The sequence below is a fragment of the Salmo trutta genome, chromosome 5 (assembly GCF_901001165.1).
Source record: "Salmo trutta chromosome 5, fSalTru1.1, whole genome shotgun sequence".
NCBI classification, from domain to species: Eukaryota; Metazoa; Chordata; class Actinopteri; order Salmoniformes; family Salmonidae; genus Salmo; species Salmo trutta.
This window is the reverse complement of record NC_042961.1, coordinates 53589711-53616273: the sequence shown is the minus strand read 5'-3', so window position 1 is coordinate 53616273 and position 26563 is coordinate 53589711. Positions and strand designations below refer to the sequence as shown.

At 44.3% G+C, this 26563-nt stretch overlaps 1 protein-coding gene and 1 pseudogene across 3 annotated transcripts; both read right to left on the bottom strand.

Moving 5' to 3' along the window:
- LOC115194973 (tripartite motif-containing protein 16-like) overlaps positions 1–1352 on the bottom strand; it is a 3022-nt pseudogene extending 1670 nt beyond the window's left edge.
- Positions 1050–26563, bottom strand: LOC115194510 (serine/threonine-protein kinase D3). 3 transcript variants are annotated; one of them, XM_029754250.1, is made up of 20 exons: positions 26389–26563; positions 25899–26110; positions 20269–20407; positions 19979–20110; positions 19658–19815; positions 18647–18851; positions 17526–17612; positions 12647–12736; positions 12261–12408; positions 11848–11971; positions 10870–10947; positions 9850–10063; positions 4621–4649; positions 4364–4436; positions 4107–4213; positions 3665–3826; positions 3357–3455; positions 2971–3238; positions 2170–2255; positions 1050–1844 (listed from the first exon to the last, which is right to left on the bottom strand). In XM_029754250.1, the coding sequence occupies exons 1-20, from the start codon at positions 26405–26407 to the stop codon at positions 1680–1682; spliced, it is 2595 nt and encodes an 864-aa protein (XP_029610110.1). In that variant the 5' UTR covers positions 26408–26563; the 3' UTR covers positions 1050–1679. The 3 variants fall into 3 exon arrangements, with proteins under 3 accessions (XP_029610110.1, XP_029610111.1, XP_029610112.1); XM_029754251.1 differs by lacking the exon at positions 17526–17612 and having other exon boundaries at positions 19604–19815; positions 26389–26562; XM_029754252.1 differs by lacking the exon at positions 17526–17612 and having other exon boundaries at positions 26389–26562.

The following is a 26563-nucleotide window of genomic DNA, read 5'->3' as shown; positions in this document are numbered from 1 at the left end:
AACGTCCATTTAGTAAGTTACCTGGAGGAAATGGATGTGATCCTCTGTGTGTGAGAGCTGTTCCAGCTCAGCGTCTCTCCTCCTCAGCTCAGCCACCTCCTGCTCCAGTTACTTCAGGAGTTCTTCAACTCGACTCACTTCAGCCTTCTCCTGGGCTCTGATCAGCTCCTTCACCTCAGAGCGCCTTCTCTCAATGGATCGGATCAGATCAGTAAAGATCCTCTCACTGTCCTCCACTGCAGAGCTCTGTTGTGTGCGTGCGTGCGTGCGTGCGTGCGTGCGTGCGTGCGTCTTGCAGCCCAAAAATCTAAGGGGGAACAAAGTACATGAGGAGACTTGAGGGAGTTCTGGAGGGAGCTAGGCCGCCAGTCCAGATGTTGGAGAATTTAGCATTTTCCAAACACCCGAGTAAGCTTTTTCCTGAAATCTAGAGCCACACTCGTTATGTTTAATTCTATTTTTAAAAATGTCAATTTTTCTACATATTTAAGCATAACTCTTAAGCTGTCTGTATCCTCCAGACTGGTGCTTCTTTTTATAAAGAAACTAAATACGCTTCTCTGCATCTCTTCTAAAATCTGGGCATAAGATTGAAAGGAATTATTTAGTACCTTTAGTTATTCCTTGCTTTTCTAAAGTCTACCAACCTTGCCAGCAGGCATGCCAGCTAATATACTATAGTTAGACAAGCTAGCTACTATAAGCTAGCTACTATATAGTAGCTTCTTAGTAAGCTAGCTACTATATAGTAGCTTCTAAGTAGCTAGCTATGAGGTTGGGAACCTATCTGGGCTAGCTAAATTCAACTTTATAAAATCGCTAGGCGGCTAGTATTATTACAGAGAAACAACAACAACAAAAATTAAACAGGACAAATCTGTGGCCCCTATGGGCATGACTCTTCTGGAGAGAGAGATGAGACGATCAGTTTCGTTTTCTCAGAAGAGGTTGTGGGAGGGGTTTTGCCAGAGGGCGGGGTTAGAGGGAAGGGGGGAGGAGAGAGCGATAGAGAGGAAAAGACAGAGAAAGAAAGACAACCTAGATTTAAACCCTTTTAGAGCCTTTAATATTAACCCCCAAAACAATAGCACCAGTTAAATATATCTACTTTCACTCTATATAGAGGATTTTAAACACCATACATTTGCAAATATTTGATAAAAAATTACTGAGTTACTGAGTGTCGATCCAAGAGATTAGCAATGCCGTTTATTGTTTGGTGAACAGAACCATCAAGTGGACAGGGGTATCGAGAGCATACTGTCAGGCCGTATCACGGCCTGGGACGGCAACCACACCGCCGCTGACCGCAAGGCTCTACAGAGGGTGGTACTCTCAGTCCAACGCACCATCGGATGCACACTGCCTGCCCTCCAGGACAACACCAGGTGTCACAGGAAGGCCAAAAAGATAATCGAGGACTTCAGCCACCCGAGCCACGGCCTGTTCGCCTGGCTTCCATCACTCAGACGCAGGCAGTATAGGAGTATCATGGCAAAAAATCACAGTGATCATATATCTTTTTAAGACTTTTGTCCATACAAAAAATCTTAGGTTGCTGTGTGCTTCTTTAACAGTTCTTCAGAATTCATTTTGTTTTTGCTGGTCACCACTGAAACACACCAGTAGTCCAGTAGCCATCTTGTCCGGCCATTGACCTTTCACCTTTGGGCCTAGGGTCACAGGCTGTTGTCGTGCCCGGGGGTCCAGGGGAGGTGAGAAGGGAAGAGCAGACCCCTCTCCTGGGCGTGGAGTCTCCAGCGGTCCTCGTCTCCCTCATGGGTCAGGTACTGGCAGCCCATCTTCTGCTCAAACTCCCTCAGGTCACACCACAACTGGAAGTCCTGGGGAGTTAAGGTCATGGTTAAGAATAGGGTTATGGTAAAGGGTTAGGAGAAGGGTTGGGATAGGGTTAGGGTAAGTGTTAGAGTTATGGCTAGGGTCTCTTGGTCCTCCCACCCCTATGGGTGGTCAGTTCTCGCTCAGCCCAGTCAAATCCCTTCTCTGTCCTGATACAGCAATGGTGGAAAAAGCTTCCCTATGACGCTAGGAGAGCAGAGTTCCTGGCATCTTCAGAAAACATCTGAATCCCTACCTCTTCACACAGTATCCTAAATATCCCCCCAGCCTGTCAGTGATTGTCCATTCATACAGGTTGAGATCTCTTACCTGTAGCCAGGGGTGTCCCAGGGCCTTCCCCACACTGAACCTACGTCTCACTGACACCTGGAGAAGGTTGTTGATCAGACTCACCGCTACAGAGAGGGAGAGATAGAGAGACAGAGAAAGAGAGAGAGTGAGAGAGAGATGGAGGGAGAGAGTGAGAGAGAGGCAATGTCAGCCCTAAATGCTGATTCATTGGCCTCTGCTCCCCACCTTTGACAAAACACTAGGGGAAAACTCTGCTCGCCCTCTAGTGAGATGTTAGACCAGGGAGGCTGAGAACAGACTTACCCTTTGATGACATGTTAGACACGGGCAGGCTGGTGTAGACTTACCCTCTAGTGAGATGTTAGACTAGGGCAGGCTGAGAACAGACTTACCCTCTAGTGACATGTTAGACCAGGGAGGCTGAGAACAGACTTACCCTCTAGTGAGATGTTAGACCAGGGCAGACTTACCCTCTAGTGAGATGTTAGACCAGGGCAGGCTGAGAACAGACTTACCCTCTAGTGACATGTTAGACCAGGGAGGCTGAGAACAGACTTACCCTCTAGTGAGATGTTAGACCAGGGCAGACTTACCCTCTAGTGAGATGTTAGACCAGGGCAGGCTGAGAACAGACTTACCCTCTAGTGACATGTTAGACCAGAGCAGACTTACCCTCTAGTGAGATGTTAGACCAGGGCAGACAGGGTACAGACTTACCCTCTAGTGAGATGTTAGACCAGAGCAGACTTACCCTCTAGTGAGATGTTAGACCAGAGCAGACTTACCCTCTAGTGAGATGTTAGACCAGAGCAGACTTACCCTCTAGTGAGATGTTAGACCAGAGCAGACGGGGGAACATGAAGGCAGCGTTGGTGATCTGCTGACTGATGTCCTCATCCTCGTTGAAGGGGAACGTTCCGCTCAGGCTGACGTACAGGACCACGCCCACAGCCCACATGTCCAGCGAACGGTTGTAACCATGGATACTGATGACCTCGGGCGCAAGGTAGGCCGGCGTGCCCACCACTGAGCGGCGGAAAGACTTCTCGCCGATTATGCGGGCGAAGCCAAAGTCACACAGCTTAACCTGAGAGGAAGGAGGAGAGGAGTCACTGTAAAGTCTGATGTTGAAAGGATTATTAACCAAGTAGAGTCTCACAGACAAATTGAGGGAGATTGACAAGTGTACACGCACACACACCAACCTGAGGGAAGGGATCTGGGGAGGCCACCAATACATTCTCAGGTTTCAGGTCACAGTGAGCGATGTGTTTGAAGTGCAGGTAGCGCAGGGCCTCTAGAATCTACACACACACACAAGTCTGTGAGTCAACAAAGATCAAAATCAAGTAATTTAGAAATCAATGGAATCTTTGAAGTGATTTTACAGAGTGGCATACGCAGCAAATGATGACAGACAAGTATTATAAAAGTACTACTTTTCCCCAGAACTACTTCAGTACCGCAGACCGTTGAAGAAATAATCAGTGTTCCCTTGCTACGTGACCAGTACCTGTGTAACCAGGAAGCGTGTCGTGCGCTCTGGCAGACGGCCCTTTTCATTGGACAGAATCATCTCCAGCATGTCTCCATGGAGCTTCTCCATGACAACGAAGACATGCTCCGGGGTCTCAAACATGCCCTCCAGTAGAACTATACCCAGGTGAGACAGATTCTGGACACACACAATGGATTGTTTATTTATTTAACCTTCATTGAACTAGGCAAATCAGTTAAGAACAAATTCTTATTTACAATGACGGCCTACACCGGCCAAACCCAGATGACACTGGACCAATTGTGCACCGCCCTATGGGACTCTCAATCACGGCCGGTTATGAAAAAGCCTGGATTCGAACCAGGGTGTCTGTAGTAACGCCTTAAGCACTGAGATGCAGAGCCTTAGAGCGCTGTGCCACTCGGGAGCCATCCAAACACAGATCTGGAACCTTCACCTGTAGAATTGCCTGCTCGTTCCTCAACTGTCTCTCCTGTTTGGTAGGGAAACGGGTTTTGTCGATGACCTTGATGGCCACAGGGTGACCAGACTGTCTGTGGGTGCCTGGGGACGAGAGTAGACTCTCAGCTAGCCATCTAATACAATGATAATACACTATATAATCTGAATAGAAGGAACTAAATGTTCCAAACAGGTAACGGTATAGAAAGTATATCTTCTAGTGTATCGTATCTATAGTGATGTCAAACCCACCTCTATACACCACTCCAAACTGTCCTGAACCAAGCACCTCATCAGTGAAGATCTGATACACTGAACTGACGTCCTGAAAGACACACACACAAACACACACAAACATAAATACGAATGTGCAGAACACACACAAATACAGTGTTAGTTACTCATCTATCCATTTCAGACAAAAACAACGAGTCTTTGAGAGTTCATACACAATATAGATCCATTACCCTCCATCATAATAACCCCTCCTACAAACCTCTCCCACTTACCGGTTTCTCTCCACTCTGGGGTCCATGGTCTATAACAGAAAGAGTATTCTTTGATCAAAAGTTAAGGAATATGAACATGAACTAAATCTAACATCCCTTACGATGCCAGCTTTACTTCAAAACCTTTATAAAAACCATGTGCGAGACCATCCCTTGGCATGTCACTCAGCGATATGGAGAGTTTGGCCAACAGTGACACGGGATGCCATGGTGGAGGGTCAGGGCGCTCACAGAGGGTTCCGTCAGAAACCTCAATGACTAAATTCTCTAAATACGTTACTCGGATGTCACTCATTTGCATGTCTCAGAACAATACTACACCACAGAGTTTCTAAACCCAGAGGTGCAACATTGTGAGACTACCGGGAACGTTTGCGAAACAGACCACGCAGACCAGGCTGATTTTGGGGTTTGAGAAGTCAAAGGGCCGTGTTCAAGAGGATCAAAAACGCAATGTATATCATGGACAAATTGTGACTGACTGATCTACAAATAATAACGAGTCGTTCTTTATGACGAGGTGATTTGTAGATCAGTCAGTCGGTAGTCACCTGCAGTCGTTTTGATGCTCTCGAACACGGCCATTGAGAGAAGTGACAAATTCTTCCTTAAATTAAAATGTTCTCAAAATCTAAAGGCATGACCTAGATTCCATTGTCTTACGTAGTTGAACATGTTATTAAGGATTGCCATGTTGGCGGTTTTCCTGTACATTGTTCTACTTTGAAAACAATGTCGCAGGTGAGCATATATTGGTCACGGGTTGCGGGTTTTGGAGCTACTTCTAAATTGCACTGCGGCCGCCATGGCATTTATCTTTTTTTATCATCTATTAATTTCACTGTGACCAGCTGCTGTTGAGTACCAGGCAGTCAGGCATATGAGGCAGGCTGCTGTTGAGTACCAGGCAGTCAGGCATATGAGGCAGGCTGCTGTTGAGTACCAGGCAGTCAGGCATATGAGGCAGGCTGCTGTTGAGTACCAGGCAGACAGGCATATGAGGCAGGCTGCTGTTGAGTACCAGGCAGACAGGCATATGAGGCAGGCTGCTGTTGAGTACCAGGCAGTCAGGCATATGAGGCAGGCTGCTGTTGCGAGTTAGTGAGTAGTGGCGGGGAAGGAACTTCATGTACAGTCATTGGAAGGAAGGGGCGAACCGGAGGACAGTGTGTGTAGTACAGTCGAGACAGAGTGCGCTCCTGCAGTAGGCAGCCAGTGTTGCCAACTCATTTTCAGGGGAAGTTGCTAGAGGCAGGTCGATTTGTTGCTAAAAGTTGCTAAATGACGTTGTGATGTCATTGCGTGATGATGTCATTACGTAGTAACGTAAAACTGCGTCATTACGTAGAATACACAATAACGTTACTCAAATTGACTGGCCATCTCGCCGAAAAATATGATTTGACATTGGTTAGTTTAGAATCATATATTTCTATTTGTAAAAGTAATATAAACAACACATTTTATATGATCAGATTTTTTTTTTTAAACGCATTGAATTATTAAACAATTACACATTATTGAACAATTACATTTGATTTATTTTCAACTAATAAACCTACACATTCTGAACAATTATAGTTTTAAGCAGTGTATTGGTAGTTATTAACATGCTACCTAACTGATCAACAATTATAGGTACAAGCTAATAACAAGATATGCTATCTTATTGAACAAGCAACTTAACTCAAATAATGATGTGTGCGCTAGGCATCTCTCTCCAGCTCTCTCTGGGTTGTTGTGGTGCTTGGCTGGCTAGTTGCTCAATGGTTTCCTCCAGATATTGCCACTGTTCTCGCACACACTGCAGTACTCACTGCCACCATCAGCTGTGTCTCTGCCAGTTCCAGATATTTACATACGTACTGTAAATATGATGAATCATAGATTGGCAAGGAAATCCTCTTCATCTTCACTGTCCAACTGCATTGTCACGGAGCTGGAACCAGCAGTAGAGGATGGAGTGGCCTTAAAGCTGTATGCTGCCAAACTGCTGCTGAACTTCACTTGGTAGTTTATGCTGGTAACAGGTATCACCAGCCAGCTTCAGTCCATACCGCACCAGGAGTATGGAGTTGAGAGTGTGCAGTGACATTCTATTTCTTAACTTTGACTTGACCACACTCATTTGGCTGAACAGCCGTTCAACCTCCGCATTTGAGTGTGGCAAGGAGAGGGCAGCGAGTGCAGCTTTGCACAGTTCTTCAAATGGATTTGACCCGGAAGAGTCCGTGTAGTTATTGACTTCACTCCAAAACTCGACTGTATTTTCAGTTGAGTCCCACCTAAACAGATGGATGTTTCTCCATTGGGAAACAATTTTATCAATTGTTTGGGGCTGGTACCCCAGTAGCTCAGCTACTTTAATAATTTCAGTGGTGCCTTTATTGTGCTTTAGCGTTTCCTTAACACTGAACAAGGCCATGTTTCGCAAGGCTTCAAGGATGTCTGGGAGCCTTGCTTGCAGCTCCTTGCTTAAAGCAACAATGTAGTTGATGCACTGTCTACGAATGACCTTTTTGTCCTCTGGCGCAAGACTGAGTTGGTACACCGTGCTCTCGAAAAGGTACCCATGGTATGGTGATGGACTGAGATGTCCATCAATGGCATCCTTCAGGACATCGATTTTTGCCATAGGGTTGACTACTCTGCTGCAAATTGATGTTAAGAGGGGTACCAGATTGTCCAAAAGCTTGACAGGATCTGTTTGCTCTCCCTCAAATGACTTCACTGCAACTTGTACGTCAGACAGGATTTATATCAAGAATGTCAGGTAGACATAGTTGGTCTTGTCCATGTACATGGCGTGGAGCACATCCACCATGTAGCAAAGCTCACTGGCCTTGATCACCTCAAAGTGGAGTTTCAGTTCTTCCCACTGGCTCAATATACGAGTTACCGCAGGCTCAATCGATAGCCAACGTGTGGCACACACTTTGGTGATCTGCAGGGGTTTCTGGCCACAATTAATGGTGGCATACACTGCTTTGTACGCCTCGCACCGTTTTGGGGAAATCGAAAACCAGTTGTAGGTTTCCCTGATTAAGTACTCAACACTCCTAGGGATTGTTTCTTTGGATGCTGCACTGACAGCCAATTGTAAAGAATGGCGCATACACAGCGGATGAGTACCAAATTGGGCAATGCACATTCTTCCTTTAAAATCTTGTGCACCAAATTGTGCACCCCAGGCATCACGGACGCATTATCAGTACCATTACCCTGAAGATTCTGTTTTTTTAAGGTTACACTTCTCAAGAAACTCAACTACCGCCTTTGCTATTGATCTGGCATCGCCCCTCTCCAATTCAACTGGCCCGAGAAATGTGTACACAATGGTTCTTCTTTTAGCACTGAAATACCGAATCACCACACCCAGGTACTTCGAGACACTGACATCAGTGGACTCATCCAAAAGGAGACTGAACTTCTCATCCCCCACATCTGATGTTACCCTTTTGAGAAAATAAGGAGCCAGTACTCCCCTAATCATTTCTGTGCACTTGGTGCGTTGCATTTGGAAGTTTGTTGCTGCCACAGAATCTGAAAAGGAAGCTTTGCAAGCCATACCTAAATGGTCGCATGCTAGCAGGGAACAATGCTCCGCAATGGCCATTGCAGCTTCTGCGCTTTTGCAGTTATCCACTTTCTTAACCAACTGTGGTAATGTAGACTGCGTTGTGGGGTTGTATGGTTTTGATTTATTTATATGCTTTGCTGTAGCACAATGTTTTTTGATGTCATACATTTTTGCAAGCATATCTGATTTGCAGTATGCACAGTATGCCTGAGAATCTTCCCCAATTACTGGCTTCAGCCACCCTTTAAATTCAGGTACAGACTTCAACTCTTTTCTGTACTTCTGGCTGTATAATTTTGATTGAGGCATGTTGATTGATGTTGTAAATTCTGTTCAAGATCAAACATTTGTGAATAACTATATTCATTTGGGTTTGTCCCGTCGAACCTGTACTGCTGCTGCAGTCAACCAACAATGACTTGCAATTTGCTGAAATTGCTTCTGGGCTATAGCCTGTGCACGAGCTGAGCCTCCTGCTGCTGACGTCACTCACAATGCACTTTTGCAGGCAAGCACGTGTGTTGTGACTGGGTGTGTGACAGAGAAAATCGGTTTTGTGTCATTTAGAGGGAAAATGCATTTTGGCGTTTGAGTCACTTTTCAAAAGTTGCTAAAAGTTCCAAATAATTTTTTTAAAGTAGCAAAATGTGTTGCTAGGTGCCGTTTGAAAAAAAGGTTGCCTGGGTAGTCTGAAAAGTTGCTAAATTGGCATCACTGTAGGCAGCTCAGCTGAGTCACCACAGTGAGAGGAGCGCAACGTGCGCACACATCATGACAATTGATGATTCAACAACGACCAGCAGCGCTAGATAGCTATCTAGCTACATACTTATCCCTCAAAATGATGAGGAACTAATAAAGGACATTGGGAATGAGTCTTACTCGTTGATTATTGATGAAAGTCACAAGCAAGAAGCAACTGTGTGTGGGTGATAAGATACCACAGCAAGAAACTCTCAAATCATAAGCACATTTGGAGGAATAATGAACATTCCAGCTGGTGATTCAATGACCATTACCAATGCCGTGTTCAAGTTTCTTGATGACAATAAATTGCCCATTAACATTATCTCTGTCTGTTCCTCTACTCTCTGTCTCTTATGTGGTGATGGGGAATTGCAGCAGCACAAGCATGTACCTCCTTTGGCCCCTCACTGGCTGGAGCCCTGTTGCTGAGGGTCCCCACCTCTTAATCATTCACTATCAATCACTTCTATAGTTCAGATTAAATCATTTGGTTTGATTACCCAGTAGCAAAGGGAGAAGCAATTTGAGCATATTTAGATTGTCATTATGGAGACACCTATTGAATAATTGTGCTAACTCCTCTCTTGCTGTTGAAAAAAAAATTTGCCGTAGTTTTCAGGCCTTATTTTACCTCGTAAAAAAAGTGACAAACTAACGTTTTCATTTTCATCAACAACTTTATATGGATGGAGTGCATTTGATTTGACGGCCTGTACATGTGCAGTTCTGCGCGAGTCGACCGTTAGACCCGATGACATGTTTCTGCACATGACTTTAGCTAGCCAAAGTCGCCATGACATCGTCTACAAGTCTGATCGAGGATTCTGCCTGTCTTCATACTGTACTATCTTTGACTACACTTCTACCACAGTCCAAACATGCTAGCTAACGCTCTGACTCACCCTGTCCCCGTTTGCCCGTCTGCCCGCTGCTCTGGACGGGCATCAGAGCCTGGCGTACTGCGGTCTCCCAGGCCTGCCCGTCCCTGCCCGCCAGCACACAGTATACCAGCGTGCCCGTCACCACCTCGAACGAGTGGACACTGTTGTCTGGCAACAAGGGGCCAGACAGCTGGGCGGGGCCTCGCACCTGCAGCACGTTAGACAGAGGAAGCTCCTAGAGATGGAGGGAGGAAGGGAAGGAGAATGGATGAAAATGTAAGGGAAAGGCTGAGACATGGGATAATTTTATTTAACTAGGCAAGTCAGTTAAGATCAAATTCTTATTTACAATGACGGCCTACCCCGTCCTAACCCAGGCGACGCTGGGTCAATTGTGCGCCGCCCTATGGGACTCCCAATCACGGCCGGTTGTGATACAGCCTGGAATCAAACCAGGGTCTGTAGTGACACCTCTAGCACTGAGACGCAGTACCTTAGACCGCTGCGCAACTCGGGAGCCCAAAATAAGTGAGGGTGGAAGACAGAAAAAAACATATTTGTTGATGTTGATATTCTATTTGGCCACTAGAGGTCAGTACTGTTGAGGTGACTGTGACTGGCCTTGGTTTGGTAAATGCTAGATGATGCTTTCATCCCATGTAACTTTTTTAATATTTTATTTAACCTTTATTTAACTAGGCAAACCTGTAAATAGTCATTTGTTCTTAACTATGATGGTCTACCAAAAGGCCTCCTGCAGGAATGGAGGCTGGGATTAAAAATACAAATAAATTAAATAAAAATATAGGACAAAACACACATCACGACAAGAGAGACAACACTACATAACGCAAGACCTAAGACAACAACATAGCATGGCAGCAACACATGACAACACAGCATGGTAGCAACACAACATGCTAGCAGCACAAAACATGGTACAAAAATTGTTGGGCACAGACAACAGCACAAAGGGCTGCAGTAGATATCTCAGAAAAGGGCAGTGAGGTCTAAGAGGCTAAGCAGCAGCCAGTGACCTACCTTGTAGTACTTGGTGCTTGTCTCATTCTGATACAGAGTAATATTCTTCCAGTCCAATATCCAGTAATGACGTTTCCTCTGACAGAAACAATAGGAAAGTATGTTATAGATGTCTGTCTGTCTGTCTGTCTGTCTGTCTGTCTGTCTGTCTGTCTGAAGTAGGGGTGCTGAGGATGCTGCAGCCCCCCTGAAAAATCAGAACAAAAAATATATATTATTGAGTGCTGCCTTATGGGGCTCCCAATCACGTCCAGTTTTGATACAGCCTGGAATCAAACCAGGGTCTGTAGTGATGCCTCTAGCACTAAGATGCAGTGCCTTATACCGGTGCGCCACTCGGGAGCCCTTTTTTGTTTTAGGCAAAGACCCAAAACATCCACATCAAATTAATATTTGTCTTGATGAAATAACATGGAAAACAACCACTTTTTGTGCAGTTTTAATTTACCATCCTTACAAACCACTTAATGTAAATGTACATTACTGTATTGTATATAGGCTGGTCATCTAGGTTAGAACCTGTAGACTTTCCATCACCATGAAGAAAAACAATGTTCAATACAGTAACTGAGTACATTGAGACATCAAGTGTTTTGTGATGATGTGGCTCAGTTGGTAGAGCATGGTGCTTGCAATGCTCGGGTTGTGGGTTCGATTCCCACGGGGGACCAGCGTGAAAATGTATGCACTCACTACTGTAAATTGCTCTGGTTAAGAGAGTCTAGTAAAATAAATGAATAGACCATTTCAGTTCAAATAGAAATAAGTTACATTTACAAATACATGTAGTTTACATTTTTTCACAAAAGTAGTGCACTGGGCCTTTACTGGTCCTGTATTAGCAGACTGATATAGACAACTTCAGCGCTGGCAAAACATTTTTTATTCTGCATCCCCCCTCCCCCCTTCACAGCTACTGTGTGTGTGTGTGTGTGTGTGTGTGTGTGTGTGTGTGTGTGTGTGTGTGTGTGTTCTCACCAGTGTGTCGGTGTTGGTGTGATGCAGTAGCCAGCCCTCTTTCAGGACTCCACTGGCCCGTCTCTTAGTGTGACGAACTGATTGGACCACCCGCATCAGAGGAATATAACTACTGAAACACGGACTGGGAGAGAGAGGGGGAGGGATGGAGGGAGAGGGAAGGATGGAGGGGTAGAAAGAGAGAGATAGGGGGGGGGAGAGAGAGAGCGAGCGAAAGAGAGAGGGAGAGAGAGAGAGAGAGGGAGAGATAGAGGGGGGGAGGGATGAAAGAGGGAGAGAGAACTATTACAACTTCAGTTGACAGACACTGATGTACTATACTCTATCATAAGTAAATAATCATCAAAACTCAAAGTGGAAACATACTGAACTTTACATCCTATCAAAGCCAAGCATTTTGTTATCCCTCTTACGTGATTGGTGGCTGGTGTCCCACCTCCTTGATCTCAGCGAATGGGTCCTCAGTAGATGGCTCATCGTCATGGTCTTCTAGTGATGTCATACTGCATCTCATATCCTCCTCCTCTGTGTCGTCATTATAGCCCAGACTGGACACTGAGTCTGTGTAGCATCCTTTACTACATCAATACTAAACCACAACACTAAACCACTACCAAACCGCAATACTAAACCACTACTAAACCACAACACTAAACCTCCACCAAACCGCAATACTAAACTGTCACTGAATAAGTAAATACAGTACACAGTCAATTACATATGCAGTTTTTCTTTCATCTTGAAAGCATTAGGAATAGTTTTGACATTTAAGGCCATTATGTTTGTCATTGTCTCTCACCTCCTTCCCCATTGGTGTTCGTCCTCACTCCAGGACAGTCAGCGGGGACCAGGGAGGACTCACAGCGACGATGGCAGTTCAGCTTACAGTCTATATACAGTGAGGGAAAAAAGTATTTCATCCCCTGCTGATTTTGTACGTATGCACACTGACAAAGAAATGATCAGTCTATAACTTTAATGGTAGGTTTATTTGAACAGTGAGAGACAGAATAACAACAACAAAATCCAGAAAAACGCATGTCAAAAATTTTATAAATTGATTTCCATTTTAATGAAGGAAATACGTATTTTACCCCTCTGAAAAACATGACTTAGTACTTGGTGGCAAAACCCTTGTTGGCAATCAGAGGTCAGACGTTTCTTGTAGTTTGAAGGTTTGCACACATCTCAGGAGGGATTTTGTCCCACTCCTCTTTGCAGATCTTCTCCAAGTCATTAAGGTTTCGAGTCTGACGTTTGACAACTCAAACCTTCAGCTCCCTCCACAGATTTGCTATGGGATTAAGGTCTGGAGACTGGCTAGGCCACTCAAGGACCTTAATGTGCTTCTTCTTGAGCCACTCCTTTGTTGCCTTGGCCGTGTGTTTTGGGTCATTGTCATGCTGAAATACCAATCCACGACCCATTTTCAATGCCCTGACTGAAGGAAGGAGGTTCTCACCCAAGATTTGACGGTACATGGCCCCGTCCATCATCCCTTTGATGCGGTGAAGTTGTCCTGTCCCCTTAGCAGAAAAACACCCCCAAAGCATAATGTTTCCACCACCATGTTTGACGGTGGGGATGGGTCATAGGCAGCATTCCTCCTCCTCCAAACACAGCGAGTTGAGTAGATGCCAAAGAGCTCCATTTTGGTCTCATCTGACCACAACCCTTTCACCCAGTTGTCCTCTGAATCATTCAGATGTTCATTGGCAAACTTCAGACAGGCATGTATATGTGCTTTCTTGAGCAGGGGGACCTTGTGGGCGCTGCAGGATTTCAGTCCTTCACGGCGTAGTGTGTTACCAATTGTTTTCTTGGTGACTATGGTCCCAGCTGCCTTGAGATCATTGACAAGATCCTCCCGTGTAGTTCTGGGCTGATTCCTCACCGTTCTCATGATCATTGGAACTCCACGAGGTGAGATCTTGCATGGAGCCCCAGGCCGAGGGAGATTGACAGTTCTTTTGTGTTTCTTCCATTTGCGAATAATCACACCAACTGTTGTCACCTTCTCACCAAGCTGCTTGGCGATGGTCTTGTAGCCCATTCCAGCCTTGTGTAGGTCTACAATCATGTCCCTGACATCCTTGGAGAGCTCTTTGGTCTTGGCCATGGTGGAGAGTTTGGAATCTGATTGATTGATTGCTTCTGTGGACAGGTGTTTTTTATACAGGTAACAAACTGAGATTAGGAGTACTCCCTTTAAGAGTGTGCTCCTAATCTCAGCTCGTTACCTGTATAAAAGACACCTGGGATCCAGAAATCTTTCTGATTGGGAGGGGGTCAAATACTTACTTCCCTCATTAAAATGCAAATCAATTTGTAACATTTTTTACATGAGTTTTTCTGGATTATTTTGTTGTTATTCTGTCTCTCACTGTTCAAATAAACCTACCATTAAAATTATAGACTGATCATTTCTTTGTCAGTGGACAAACGTACAAAATCAGCAGGGGATCAAATACCTTTTTTTGTTGTTATTCTGTTATTGTTGTTATTCTGTCTCTCACTGTTCAAATAAATCTACCATTAAAATTATAGACTGATCATTTCTTTGTCCGTGGGCAAACATACAAAATCAGCAGGGGATCAAATACTTTTTTCCCCTCACTGTACCATCACCCTCTCTCCCTCTTTGAATTCTGTCTGTCATGAGCTTTCTTCTGCTGCAGCTGGTGCTTTGCCACAGTGCTTGACAAGTCTGGTTTCAACGATGTCAGGCAGGTATGTGGTTGGCATTTCAGAAACAGTTCAACTGGTGTACATTCTGTTACTGTGTGTGGTGTGTTACGGTAAGTAAACAGGAACCGGGGAAGCCTTTGGTGGGTGGGCACAGACTGAACCTCGAGTCTAGTCCAGGCCTTCTTAAAGGTTTGCACAGCTCTCTCCGCTGTTCCGTTTGATGCCGGATGGTAAGGTGGTGACAGGATGTGCCTTACTCCGTTGTTCTTGAGAAACATTTCAAATCGTTTGACGTGAAAGGAGGGCCATTGTCCGATACGAGCTCCTTGACTAGTCCAAAGGATGCGAACAGGTGTCTGAGAAGATTGATGGTCTTCTCAGCTGTGGTAGGTTGAGTAGGGAACACTTCCATCCATTTGGAATGGACATCGACGACAACAAGGAAATGTTGCTTGTCAATCTCTGCGTAATCCACATGGATGCGTTCCCAAGGTGTAGCTGCCCAGGACCATGGATGCAGAGGTGCAGCAGCAGGCTTGTTGCGAACAGCTTCACAAGGTGAGCAGTGGCCTACATGCTGTTGAATGTCCTGATCCAGTCCAGGCCACCACAGATAACTGCGAGCGAGTGCTTTCATTCGAGTGATCCCTGGATGTCCCTCATGCAGGTCAGATAGCAGTCTCCTCTGGAATTTGTGAGGTACCACCACCCTTGATCCCCACAGAACACATCCTTGATCAGTAGACAATTGGTCTTTCTTGTCGATGAATGGACTAAGGTTATCGTCATTTACAAAGGTTGGCCAACCGCCTAATGTTAAGTCCAAGACTTTGGAAAGCACTGGGTCTTTCCTCGTTTCCTCTGCTATGTCTGAAGCAGATATGGGCAGTTCGTCAATGAGAGAGATCTGGAAGACTGCTCTATCATCTTCACTGTCGGAGTCACTATTGCATGGTAGTCTTGATAGTGCATCTGCATGATCACTGGATCGTCTGTACTCGATCTCGTAGTCGTAGGCTAGCAATATCTGAGCCCAACGTTGCATTCGAAGTGCAGCAAGGGTTGGTATAGCTGATTTTAGTCCAAGGATGGCCAACAGAGGCTTGTGATCTGTCAGCAGTTGGAACTTCCTTCCGTAAAGGTATTTGTGAAACTTCTTCACTCCGAATATTATGCTCAGGGCTTCCTTTTCAATTTGAGCATAATTTCTCTCACTTGGTGACAGAGTCCGTGATGCAAATGCAATAGGGTGTTCTTCACCTGATGGTAGATCATGTGAGATGACGGCCCCTACTCTGTATGGAGATGCATCACATGCGAGTCTCAGCTTCATCTCTGTGTTGTAGTGGGCAAGCCACTTGCTCTTTAGCAGACGCTGTTTGCAAGTCTTGAATGCTTCTTCACATTGTGGGGACCAATTCCAATTTGTATCAGCCTGCAGCAGTCGGTGAAGCGGATGCAACAATGTGGACAAGTTTGCCACAAACTTTCCGTAATAGTTCACTACAAATGTGCTCTCCAATGGTTGGTGCTGACACGAGGATGTCGTCCATGAAGCACACAATTTTGTCGATACCGTCCAAGATCTGATCCATTGTGTGTTGGAATATCGCTGGAGCTGTCAAGATTCCATAGGCCAACAGATTGAATCTGAATAGCCCCTTGTGTGTATTGATGGTCAGAAACTGTTCTGACTCCAGATCCAGCTTCAGTTGCTGATAAGCAAATGACAGGTCCAGCTTACTGAAAACCTTCCCACCAGCTAGAGTGGCAAACAGATCTTCAGCGTTTGGTAATGGATACTCCTCTGGTAGTATCCAGTGATTTACTGTGACCTTGAAGTCTCCGCACATTCTGACGGTCTTGTCTTTCTTTGGCACTACAACGATCGGAGCGGCCCAGTCGCTCCTCGCTACTTTCGTGATTATGTTATTCTTCTGTAGGCGGTCCAGTTCCTTCTCTACTGCTTCCTTAAGAGCACAGAGAACTGGACGTGGTTTGTGAAAGATAGGCTTGGTTCCTTCTTGCACTCTGACTTTTGCTGTGAAGTCTTGTATTTCGCCGTAGCCATCTTTGAAAAGTTCTTTGTGCTTCTCCAGCATGTTAGTGAGTGTAGCCTGACTCACTGGTTTGTCATTTCTCAGACTGAAGATTTCTCCCCAGTTCAACTTGATCTTTTGTAGCCAGTTTCTGCCTAGCAAGGCTGATTTTTCTCCTTTGACAATGACAAGCGGTAGCGTCCACTCCTTCCCCTCATACTGGACTGGTACCTGGATCTGCCCTAACACAGGAATAGTGTCACCAGTGTATGAAGAAAGGCGGATGGACGCTGGCTGAAGAGGACACTCTTTCAGTTTTTCTTTTTAGAGTCTCTCTGGAACCAGAGATACAGACGCTCCGATGTCCAGCTGCATTTGTACTGGTTTTCCTGCTAACTCCATGCTGAGATAGATTCCATATTTTTGTTGTTGAGCTGTGTACACTGTGAACAGTTCCATTACTGTTTCAGTTGTACCTTCCTCTTCTTGTGCTGCATCTGACACTTTGTGCGCTCTTGCTGTGCGTTTCGGAGCTTTACACACTCTCTGTAAATGTCCAACCTTTCCACAATTGTGGCACTTTTCATTTTGGAATCGACATTCACTGTGCTGATAATTATCTCCCCCACATCTGTAGCAACTTGGCTTAGACCTTTGAGATGTGGGCTGCTTTGTTCTTGTGTAACCTTGAGGACGGGACTGAGAAAAGTGACTTTTGTGAGCCTTTCCCACCACGTACATCACTGACCTTGTGAACACCTTTCTGACGTTCTGCATGTCCCGATAGCTCAATAGTATCCCTGTGGGCAAGCTCGAGTCCAAGTGCGATATCACAGGCTTTCTTAAAGGTCAGGTCCTTCTCTGACAGAATCCTTCTGTGATATGCTTCACCTGTGAGACCACATACAAACTTGTCTCGAAGAGCATCATCAAGAAATTGTGCAAACTCACATGTACTTGCCAGCCTTTTCAAAGCAAGGATGTAGTCAGCCACAGTTTCCCCTCGACTCTGGTGACGTTGGTAAAATCTGAAACGTTCTGCAATGAGAATTTGCTTAGGCTTGAAATGCCTTGAAAGAGTTTCATTCAGTTCTGCATTGGTCAACTCCACTGCTTTTAGTGGTTCAATGAGACCTTTCAGCAATCCATACTTAGTTGCACCCAAAACACTGAGAAATACGTCTGCTTTCTTTTCATCTTTGATTTCATTTGCAGCCAGCCAACACTCAAAACGTTCTAAATAGGAATCAAAATCCTCTTTTGTAGCCTCAAACTCTGGTACTCGACCAATGGTTGCCATTTTCAGTTAATTGTCCAGTTTCCTTATTCCTTGTATTCCTTAATTTTCTGAATTTTCATCTAATTCTTCACTTCAGAAGTTTCTGCAATTACTTCATTCACTGCACTCATTTGTAATAATGTACACACCGTGTTACGTTTCTTCTTCCTTTTTTTCTTGACAATATTTCTCCACTGAGATCGCCTAATTTCAATGGGTTCAATGACTGTTTTTTTATTTAACCACCAGGGGGCAGTGTCGCTATTCTGGACTCCAATAGTCTTGCTACTTGGCAGCTCCTGAACACTGTACCTACTAGCAGTGCTTAGCCTTTTCTACTGGCGAAAGAAAATTACAAATAACTGACGAATGACATTATTTTGAGTTTCATTACTCACGCAACATTCTTCCCTTAAAGCAATGTCCGTTTAAGAAGTTCAATCACCTCGTCGCCACTGTAATATTTGTGTTGTGGAGAAATGACCAGGCAGGAGACGGGAGTACAGTTAGTTTTCCTTTAGTCAAAACCTCTCGTGCTCTACAGCCCCCGGCCCAATAGTGCGCATGTGCATTTCCTATTAGGTGTAGTAACGTAACACTGCCGTAATACATTACTGCTTAGTAACAGCATAGTAACTAATATAAACAGATGTAGATCCCAGATACTACAATTGACATACCTGCTTCAGAAACTTATGATTAGAGAAAGCATCATACAAGTATTTAGTACCCCAGTGACCAACCTCCCAATCTGAATTATGACCTTCAACCCCTGACCTCTGGCCCCTCTCACCGGAGCACTGCAGGCCCTGGCGGAACAGGCCCTTAAGGAGGTGGTAGCAGTGTTGGCACACGGTGGGCTTGGTGTAGCTGTGGATGTGGAAGGTGTGTGGCACCCTGGCCCTGCCCGCCACGCCACCCGTTCCCTGGACCACCCCCAGCCACACCGGTTGATCTGCCCACGACGGAGGTCTGGGCCTGGGTTTGGACATACTAATCTGGAAGAGAGAGAGAGGGGGAAATGGAGAGGGGGGTGTTAGGGTTTGACCAACTATTTGTTTGCATAACCTATATAATATAACACAGATGCTATAATAATAAGTTTATTAACTATAAGATAATTGAATACTGCTATATGTTAAGAGGAAGTGGCTCATGTGATGGTGGGTCATGTGGACAGAATGCTGATGCTTTAAAACAGGGTTTTGCAAGAGCTTTTCTATAGAATAATAGCAATAACAGGATATGGGTGAAAGGTATATGCAGGGGGGTGTAAGGGTTTTAGAGAACTGTGCATTTTGCCGTCACAAGATGAGACATCCGCCAGAGACAACAGCTACGCCAGGAAACAGGAGTGCGTCTAGAGGTTGGGACCAACCTGCACGCCAACGATAGGCTGGAATAAGTCTAAACCATATTCTAGCCTCTACTAAGACAGGCCCTCATGGAGAGGGAACTAAGCTAAGTCTGTCCAGTATTTAAGGAAGAACTTGTGATGTCATATCAGTTCTCTGTTTTGCCCTGCGAGGTGTTACAGAGAGCCCGTATTTACGAGCCACATATTTACCATTCAAGTGTTTGCATTAATTAAAGTACAAAGAACTCAGAAGTTACTCTGTGCTGACTGTTTTGTTCTGATACTAGATTCGAATTGACGCAACTTAACAGGGGAGAGGAAGAGGGAGAAAGACAAAGGGAGGGAGAGAGAGAATAACAGAAAGATTACATGTCAGATTTTAGAATCACACACAAATGTCACTCTTAAAAAGCGGAATGGATTCGGCCCATAATGACTGGTGCTGACCTCCTCCATACTGCCCCCTGCAGGTGTGGAGAGGGAGTGTGTCCGGGGCCTGGCAGGGGGGAATAAGGACAGGCTGGGGCCACACACACGACGGCGTGCACGCCTACAGTCACTAGGCAACTGCAGCGCACAGCGCTTATGAAAGTCTAACCCGCAACCTACAGAGACGAGAGAGGATAGAGATGTGAGACATAATTAAGACAAAATCTATTTAGGTAAAATGGTAGATACGACAAAGAATTCAACATGAAATAAATAGTGAAGGTTCTTACTGCGATTAATGACATGAAGGATGAATTATTACTGTACCTACTTTCCTACCTTCACATTTTAACCCTTGACGTACCAACCCCCACAGCATCTCCCCACAGTGATGACAGAAGGTGGGGGTGCGATATGATTGGACAGCCAGGGAGTGTGGGCGGATCTTTATCTCCGTCACAGTAGCTGATCCTGAGTCAGATCAGAAAGAGCAGATATTCCATTACTTTATGTGGACACTTAACGTACTACATTTCAGTACATTCAATGAACCATATGTGGGCCCTGGTCATAAGTAGGGCACTACAAAGGGAATAGGGTGCCATTTGGGACACAAACCCCGGTCTGACCTGAGAGGATGATCTCTATCAGGTCGCCGTCCAGCAGTGCATCCTGGTCCGTGAGTCTGTGGAGGAGGTGTTCCAAGCCTGTCTGGTGTCTGAACAGGAGGACCTTCTCCCCAACACCCACCACATTACAGTCTGGAGCCTGCAGTACACAGGTAGGGACATGATCAATCAGTTAGTCAATAAATCTAGAAATCGGTTGATCGATCAATCAAGGCAGAGCAGAGCAGGAGAGACAGATTAAAGAGGAGGTCTGTCTGGTTAGCATCATCGAAAGCATGCAGACAGACGTTGGCATTGAGGGAGGGGTAGGCCATTATAGAGAGAGACTGGTCATGGAACAATGTGAGTGCTGTCGTTAGGGGCGGCAGGTAGCCTAGTGGTTAGAGCGTTGGGCCAGTAACCGAAAGGTTATTAGATCAAATCCCAGAGCTGACAAGGTAAAAATCTGTCGTTCTGACTATGGCAGTTAACCCACTGTTCCTAGGCCGTCATTGTAAATAAGAATTTGTTCTTAACTGACTTGCCTAGTCAAATAAAGGTTAAATTAAAAAAATTCAAATGAGATGGAAACAAGTGTGAGTGTGTTTGTTTGGGTGTTTGTTCCTATAGACAGGAAAGACAGGAGTGCAATGATCTGAGAGATACAGATTATTCACACAAACCGCATACAAAGTTCTTACACAAAGACTACACGGGCCAACTGACCTGCTGCCTGGAAACAGTCAGAAGATCAAAGGATAAGGGGGCTAATTTGAGCGAGACAGGCACGGAGGGGTGTGTGTGGAAGGCTGTGGTTGGAAAGTTAGCTGCAGACACAGCTAAACCACACGGCAGCCCCTCTGGCTGATGAAGTAACATGGCCATCTCTCACTGAGGTGAGGTAGAGACAGAGGGGGGGAGGGAGAGAGAGAGAGATACATTTTGGTAATCTCCATTGACCAAAATGTATTTGTGTGTGCTACAGTACATACATCCTCCATCAGAATCCCCTCACTACAAGAGAGCTTCTCCGTTCTAGAAGAGGAGAGCAATCATTTCCAGGTCCAAGGAAATGTTCTGATCTGCGGGGATCTTAATACTAGGACTAGAGAAGAACCAGATACCATTAGCACATGTGGAGACAAACACATACCTATAAACCTCCTCTGCCCTCATATCCACCCAGGAAGAACTTTGATAAAAACAACATAAATGGGAACCAGCTCTGTGGAACGCTGGGTCTGTGCATATGGAAGGCTACGAGGGGACTTTTTAAGGAGGTATACATACAGCTCTGCTCTTAGTAGTACTGAAGATGATGTCATCCCAGACTTAGATCCAGTGTCCTCCCCAGTCAGCCCACTAACACCACTATCAGACCATAGCAAAATTACAGCATACCTTAAAAGGGAAGAAGCAAACCAAAATGGAGAAGAGACCAGTAAATTACACAAGACCAATCAGTCCTATAGATGGACTAAGAATAGCATGGAAAACTACCACAAACCTGGCCCACACATCACCACAGTAAAGGAGGTGTACATTTGGGACCAATTTCTTGGGACACGTCCTCATCCAATTTTAAAAAGACACCTAAAATCAATCCAAATAAGACAAATTGTGAAAAATGATTTGATTATGATTGCAAATCCATGAAAATATATATATAGGAAACTACCTAACCAAAAACACAGAGAACCAGACAACCAGGAACTGAGCACTCAGTATTGGAAAACCCTAAAAGAATCCAGACAGACTCTCAGAACAAAGAAAGAACCACACATCAGACACCAACTTAATGATGTTGAGGAATCCATTGATTCAAACAACTGCTGGGGAAGTTGGAACTCCATAAACAAACTACACCGAGTAGATTTGGACATCCCAAACGGTGAGCTATGGAACCCTCACTTTGAAGAACTATATAGACATATTAAAGTGAATTCGCAAAAATAAATCTATGAAAACTGTAAATGATTGAATCAGCCATTAAAGACAACCAGAACCCGCTGGATTCCCCAGTAACCCTCCCTCATCCTCCACATACATCACCTGTTCTGCCAGTCACATTCTGTTAAAGGGCCCCAAAGCACACACATCCCTGGGTCGCTCCTCTTTTCAGTTCGCTGCAGCTAGCGACTGGAACGAGCTGCAACAAACACTCAAATTGGACAGTTTTATCTCAATCTCTTAATTCAAAGACTCAATCATGGACACTCTTACTGACAGTTGTGGCTGCTTTGTGTGATGTATTGTTGTCTCTCCCTTCTTCCCTTTGTGCTGTTGACTGTGCCCAATAATGTTTGTACCATGTTGTGTTGCTACCATGTTGTTGTTATGTTGATGCCATGCTGTGTTGTCACGTGTTGCTGCCTTGCTATGATGTTGTCTTAGGTCTCTCTTTATGTAGTGTTGTGTTGTCTCTCTTGTTGTGATGTGTGTTTTGTCCTAGTTATATTGTATTTATTTATTTATTTTAATCCCAGGCCCCCGTCCCGGCAGGAGGCATTTTCCTTTTGGTAGGCCATCATTGCAAATAAGAATTTGTTCTTAAATAAAGTTAAATAGTTAAATAAAGGTTAAATAAAAACAAATCAGAAAAAAATACAGGCCCTGCAAGTCAGAAATGCTTGTGATACTGACGGAATATTAAACGAAATGATAAAATACACACACCACAAAATGTAGCACTTCCATATTCAAAATATTTATTTCCCTGACCTCTTTTGGTAATTTAGACACATTTCATCCAAACAATTACCATTTGTGTCAACAGCAACCTGGGGAAAATATTTGGCACCGTCATGAACAGCAGATTCTTTCACTTTCTCAGTGAAAACAATGTCCCGAGCAAAAGTCAAATTGCATTCCTACCAAATGATCAAACATCAGAACGCATTTATACCCTACAAACCCTAACTGATAAACGTGAATCAATACATTTCTCCTGCTTTGTGGATATCCAATTTGGCATGAAGACATTTTTCTCAAACGAATTGGAAAAACACATGTCATCAAATCAATGTATAGAAACAGTCAAAATTGGAAATAAACATAGACATGTATTTTCCCAAGGGTGCGGAGTGAAACAACTTGAACCCAAGTCTATGTATTCATATTCAGTATATATGAATTGGCATAAACACTAGAACAACAGCCCCTGGTCTCACTCTTAACGACACAGAAATAAAATGGCTCCTGTATGCAGATGACCTGGTGCTACTGTCCCCCACAAAAGAGAGGTTACAGCAACAATTAGATCATCTGTAAACAGTTTTGTCAGACCTGGGCCCTAACAGTCAATCTCAAAAAGACAAAAATTATGATTTTCCAGAACAGATCCAGATGTCAGGGAAACCAATATCCATTTTTACTGGGCTCTACTCAGATACAACACACATCTACACATATTTAGGAATAAGAATCAGCCACAGAGGGAACTTCAACCTGGCTGTGAAGGAACTGAAAGACAAAGCAAGGAGGGCTTCTATGGCATTAAAAATATCTATTAAATTAAACATACCAATTAGGATCTGGCTCAAAATATTCAACTCAATAATATAACCAATTGCACTGTATTCCAGTGAAGTGTGGGGTCCGCCTACAAAAGAAGAATTTTACAAATGGGACAAACACCCAATTGAAACTCTGCAAGAGCATCCTCAGAGTACAGAGAAAAACTCCAAACAACGCATGCAGAGCAGAATCCTCAGATCCTCAAAAGGTTCTACAGCTGCACCATTGAGAGCATCATGACTGGCTGCATCACTGCCTGGTATGGCAACTGCTCGGCCTCCGACCGCAAGGCACTACAGAGGGTATAGTGCTTATGGCGCAGTACATCACTGGAGCCAAGCTTCCTGCCATCCAGGATCTCTATACCGGGTGGTGTCAGAGGAAGGACCTAAAAATGGTCAAAGACTCCAGCCACCCTAGTCATAGACCGTTATCTCTGCTACCGCACGGCAAGTGGTACCGTTGCACCATGTCTAGGTCCAAGAGGCTTCTAAACAGCTTCTACCTCCAAGCCATAAGATTCCTGAACATCTAATCGAATGGCTAAACAAACTATTTGCATTTGCATTAAAACTGCATTGTTGGTTAGGGGCTCATAAGTAAGCATTTCACTGTAAGGTCTACACCTGTTGTATTTGGCGCATGTGACTAATAAAATTTGAATCATTCCAATTTCCAGTTCTGATTATTATCCTAAAAAGAGACACCAAATGTTATTCACCTGCCAGCTGGTTCTGAGGCTCGGTTCACTAACCACTACCAACCCAACAAAGCCTCAGGCACTCACAATCTGGCCCAACCACAACAAAAATCTAAGTAATCTTTAATGCTATTTGACCACTGCGACTGATAGAAAACCGAGGAAAACACTATGTACAGACTTAGTGAGCACAGCACTGTCCATATATTGTATGTTATATTGTATGCTGCAAAAGAGTAGAACATTTCATACTAATACAATTGGTCAGAGAAAGAGATTTAGTTTAACAAGTAATATTTTTTATTCTCAAAAAGATGGGTGTGAAATGATTTTCAATACTTTGTGCACCTCCCCTTGCAAGAGGATAACGGCACTGAGCCTTTTTCTTTGATGTTTTATGAGATTGGAGACCACATTGGGAGGGATCTTGGACCATTCCTCCATACAGAATCTTTCCAGATCCTTGATATCCTTCGGTCTGCGCTTATGGACTCCCCTCTTTAATTCAAACACAAGGTTTTCAATGGGGCTCAAATCCAGAGACTGAGATGGTCATTGCAAAAAATGTTGGTTTTGTGGTCAATTAACCATTTCTTGGTGGATTCGGATGAATGCTTGGGGTCATTGTCTTGCTGGAAGATTCATTTGTGGCCAAGTTTCAGCCTCCTGGCAGAAGCAACCAGGTTTTTGACTAAAATGTTCTGGTACTTGGTAGAGTTCATGATGACATTGATCTTAACAAGGGCCCCAGGACCAGTGGAATCAAAACAACTCCATAACATCAAATATCCAACACTATATTTTACAGTAGATGAGGTTATTTTCTACACATGCATCCATCTTTCAACGCCAAACCCACTGCTGGTGTTGGTGGGCAAAGACCTCTATTTTTGCCTCATATCACCATAGAGCCGGTTCCAGTGCAGTTTAGCAAGCTCCAGGCGTTTACATTTCTTGATAACGCTCAATAAAGGCCTTTTAACCCCCCTTTTCTGGAAGCTTTTCCTTGCCTCCAGAACCATCTGGGGGGGGATACACAGGCAAGTTTACCACTGTTCAAGAGGTTTTAAACTTCTTAATTGCCGCTTTAATAGTTGTAAGTTATATTTTTAGCAAATTGGTTTCCACAATACAGTTTCTTAAAAAAGTAAAATGTTAATGCAGATTCAATTTTGTTTGATTTTATCTCTAAGAATCTTTAGTAGTAGCAATAACCTTTACACCTTGCATTTTGGGAAAAAAACGGTTACTTGTTAAACAAAATCTCTTTTTCTGAGCAATTGTATTAGTTTAAAATAATAAAATGTTCTCATTTATTTTGAGCAAATATTATAGCTCAGTATTTGTATTATTTATTTTATAGTATTTTTTTCTCATCTTTTTCAAGGGTGGCAATACTTTGTGAGGTGACTAGTATGTAGGTCTATGGGTTTACCTTGCGTTCTATGATCTCTGCAGCCAGTCTCTTGGCATGGCAGTAGCTGAGCTGCCCACCAGACACCCGAACCACCTCCCTGAAGAGGCCTAGCTGGAACTGGACCAGAGCAGTGCCGAGAGGAGCCTGGAGGGGCCCGGGGGCAGCGGTATGGGGGGGTCGACCTGGGGTACCAGGGCTGGACGGGGTCATCGACATGCTGGAGAGAGAACCTACATGTGCAGACACAGAGGGACATGGCAGAAAAGCAATAAACAATATGATTGATTGGTTTGTTAATGCATCAAACTATTGATTATTGTATATAGCACTGTTTAAATGAAAACTACTGAGGGCATGAATCTACTACACATACAACTTCTTCATGTAGTAGCTGCAAGTGAAGACATTTTGCTGGCACTTTAAGCTATGGAGAACATTTATCACTTCTTCATCAGTTTCCATTAACCTACAGTGATCATTGGTTTCCAATAGTGAAACAAAAGCTTACTTGATATTCCAGAGTCCATATGGTCCAGCTTACACCTTCCAGGCGTGATCTCCTCTCCTTCAACAGACACCTTAACATTCACCCTTAAAAGTACAGTTACTGTTGTGAACCTTTTCTTCACACTGGTGGGTTTGGTTTCCTCCTGTGAAGCTGTAGGCTTATAACAGTGACAGGA

Excerpts from the sequence above, each read along its gene's own strand:
- LOC115194510 (XM_029754250.1), bottom strand. Across the intron at positions 3,827-4,106 it reads ACGAGCAGGCAATTCTACAG|AATCTGTCTCACCTGGGTAT; the intron begins GTGAAGGTTCCA and ends GTGTGTGTCCAG. Across the intron at positions 3,239-3,356 it reads CCCCAGATCCCTTCCCTCAG|GTTAAGCTGTGTGACTTTGG; the intron begins GTTGGTGTGTGT and ends CCTTCCTCTCAG.